The sequence below is a fragment of the Macaca fascicularis genome, chromosome 8 (assembly GCF_037993035.2).
Source record: "Macaca fascicularis isolate 582-1 chromosome 8, T2T-MFA8v1.1".
NCBI classification, from domain to species: Eukaryota; Metazoa; Chordata; class Mammalia; order Primates; family Cercopithecidae; genus Macaca; species Macaca fascicularis.
Window position 1 is genome coordinate 7,704,608 of NC_088382.1, and position 3,383 is coordinate 7,707,990.

The window sequence follows — 3,383 nt, forward strand, 5'->3', positions numbered from 1 at the left end:
GATTAACTCTCTACTCCACTGGGACCCAGGTCTGACCCCAGAGAGTACCAGGGACCATCTTCGGAAAACAAGAGGCATTTGATCCCCACATTTATTGAATGAAAGCACTGTTGCTTTTCTTGTCTGAATATATAAAAGTAAATACTCAAGCAGATGGGAAACAGAACAGGATAGTAGTGTCCTTATCATCATTAACAGCTTGGATCAAGAAGAGGCATTAAGCATACAGACTCACTCTGTGATGAAAGCCGGGAGAAAGAGGAGCATCAAAGGGATCTTGAGGGCGAAGGCAGCCCCTTCCCCTCCCAATCACATGCCCACCTCCTCTCACTGCGGCTTCTGTCTCAGGCCTTCTCCCAGCAGAGCTATAAATCCAGGCTCACTCCTCACTCTCCACACATCCACACCTGCTCTCCCTCCTCCAGGTGACCCCAGCCATGAGGACCCTTGCCATCCTTGCTGCCATTCTCCTGGTGGCCCTGCAGGCCCAGGCTGAGTCACTCCAGGAAAGAGCTGATGAGGCTACAACCCAGGAGCAGCCTGAGGAAGACAACCAGGACCTTGCTGTCTCCTTTGAAGAAAATGGACTCTCTACTCTTAGAGCTTCAGGTAGGAGACATCAATCTTGCAGATCTGCAAAATCTAGAACAACAGGATTGGAGACAGTCTCTGGTATCAAGTGTGGAAAAGTCTACCTCACTTGAGTGACTTTACTTAATCTTCCTGGACCTTGATTTTCTCATCTCTGAATTAATCAGTGAGAACCGAACACATCTAAAAGATTTTCTTTCTTCTAAGACTTTTAGTTTCAAGATATTTCTGTGAAATTTGTTACTTTTAAGATAGAAAGAGCTACACTGACTAGTTATTTGCAGGTCTGAATGGGTAGACTTGGTTATGGAGAGAATGTTTTACTTTGTCCATTGGTAAAGCTTTTAGAACCTAGAGAGGAACCTATGGGTGTGTTTCAATGTAGGCTAATAGACTTGATTAAATCTTTCTACAATACATACTTAGATCCAAACATCATATTGTGTCTCATACATATACACAATTATTATTTGTCAATTAAAATAAGTACATAAGTAAAATGTTTTAAAAAAAGGGGCGGGGAGAGAGAATGAAGAATTTGAATTTGGAAGGTCTTCAAAGACTCCTTGAGCACCAAAGTACTTGAGTCCATGACATGAGCGTGCACAATGCAGCATCTCAGAAACGGATCCAGGTGCATTAGGGAGCCTTGTTAGGACATGCAGATCATACATGGAGGTCAAGATTAGGGGTATGAATTAAGCAGAATGAAGAGTAGGTAATCCCGGGTGTGAGAGGTATATTGTTTTACCAGGGAGCAGGTAATAAACATGTCCTGGGTGGACTCAGATGGGGAAAGAACTATGATCTTGCATGACTAACACATAGCTAGTACGATTTCTTGTCATTTACGACAAAGACATGAATTTTCTCCATCCTAACATGACTGACACAGTGTCTCTTGTTTAGACTATCTCAGTTAGTCTGGCTCTGCCTGTCCTTTTCCCCACCTCCCTCCCTGTGCCTGACCCTCTCTTCTTTCCACAGGTTCTCGGGCGAGAATTATCTGCCATTGCCGAATCGGCCATTGTTCCAGGCCTGAGTCCTACTCCAGGATTTGCATTTTACGTGGCCAAGTCGCCAGACTCTGCTGTCGCCGAGCTTCCTAGATAGAAACCAAAACAGTGCAAGATTCAATCCAAGGTCCTGAAAAAGAAAAAACACTTCACTCTGTGTACCTTGTCTCTTTCTAAATTTTTCTCTCCAAAAAAAAGTTCAAGCATTAAACTTAGTGTGTTTGACCTTTTAAATTTTCTTTTCTTTTTCTTTTTTTTCCCTTTTGCTTTTTTATATGGTGGATTGTACGGTTCCTTTATATAGAGAATTCTGATCCACATTAAGTTAACTGGTCTTTGCATTCCAATAATGCACTATCCGAGCATCATAGAGCAATAACGAAATAGCAAAAATGAATAAAATCGGGTTTGTTGCTGTTGTTGTTGTTTGAGACAGTGTCTCTCTTAGCCACCTGAGCTAGAATACAATGGTGCAATCTCTGCTCACTGCAGCCTTAACCTCCTGGGCTCGAATGATCCTCTTACCTCAGCCTCTTGAGTAGCTGGGACTACAGGCATGTGCGACCACACCCTGCTAATGTTTTGTACTTTTTGGAGAGACAGGGTTTCACCATGTTGCCCAGATTGGTCTTGAACTCCTGAGCTTAAGTGATCTGCCCTCCTCAGCCTCCCATAGTGCTAGGATTTCATGCTTGAGCCACCATGCCTGACAGGATGTAAGTGTTAATTGGAATAGTTTGAAACTTAAAAGTTCAATGCATTCCTAATGATTCTCAAACAATAGAAGTTTACAATGAGAGGCAAAAAGTGGTTGTTGGCTCAAAGGAAAGATAGATCTGATGGGCTATGTTTACTTGTCCTTTAATTTTAAAAAGTGGGAAAGCATTGCTATACATAATTTTTGAAACTTTAAGCAGACGTGTTAAATATATATATTTTACATTAAGCTTTATTTCACTCTATTTTGGTGATATATAACTGTATTAAGATAGAATAAAATAAAGTTTAACAAGGAAAAATTAAAACTGTGCCAAAAACAGGAAAAACTGACAAGCATCAGTGATTCAATTAGTAAACAGATAGAAGAAGAGCTCAGAAGCTGGTGACCATAGAGGATGAGGCCCAATAACCAATGAGACAAATGGTCCCTTACTGGTCCCCAAAAGGTTAATTAGACCAATGTTTAGTGAAGGAGTTGGTCTCAACTCTTCATCCCTTCAAGCATATGAATTCTGTTAGTTATAATGAACTATACTCATTTTAATAAAATGTGAGTGAGAAAATATATGTTAATATGCTTTTAATTATGCCAATGAACCAAGTCAATATATCATAATGATAAGACAATTGACCATACACTTACAGTTGTGCAAAAAGTTAAGAACATATTTGGGGGAAGGTAAGTTTCTGGAATTAAAATTTATATAAAAGACAGGGATTGAACAGTGCCATGACATGACACACACACACAAAAAACATTTCTATTACAACAACAACAAAAAATCTCAACCAGATAATAAATAACGAGTAGGCTAACTTTGATTCATCTTAATTCATCTTAGACACATACAAAGCACTGTTTCCTGATCAAGGATCAGCTATTTGACCCTAGATTTCCAACCTCGGTTAGTAATCTGGGGTCTCAGAAGATCAAGAAAATCATAGGAAGGAGTAAAATCAAAACAAACAAGAAAAGATATGAAATCCATGATATGGGCCCTTCTATATCACTTTTGGTATAATGAATGAATAAGTTTGGGATCATCGTTCAGGAAT

The 3,383-nt window shown here is 39.8% G+C and overlaps 1 protein-coding gene across 1 annotated transcript; it reads left to right on the forward strand.

The window, feature by feature from the left end:
- Nucleotides 1–395: 395 nt before the first annotated feature.
- Nucleotides 396–1,785, forward strand: LOC102125912 (defensin alpha 5-like). The gene is made up of 2 exons (XM_015454436.3): nt 396–609; nt 1,579–1,785. Exons 1-2 carry the CDS (start codon nt 438–440, stop codon nt 1,698–1,700), a joined length of 294 nt encoding a protein of 97 aa, XP_015309922.3. The 5' UTR covers nt 396–437; the 3' UTR covers nt 1,701–1,785.
- The last annotated feature ends 1,598 nt before the right edge of the window (nt 1,786–3,383 follow it).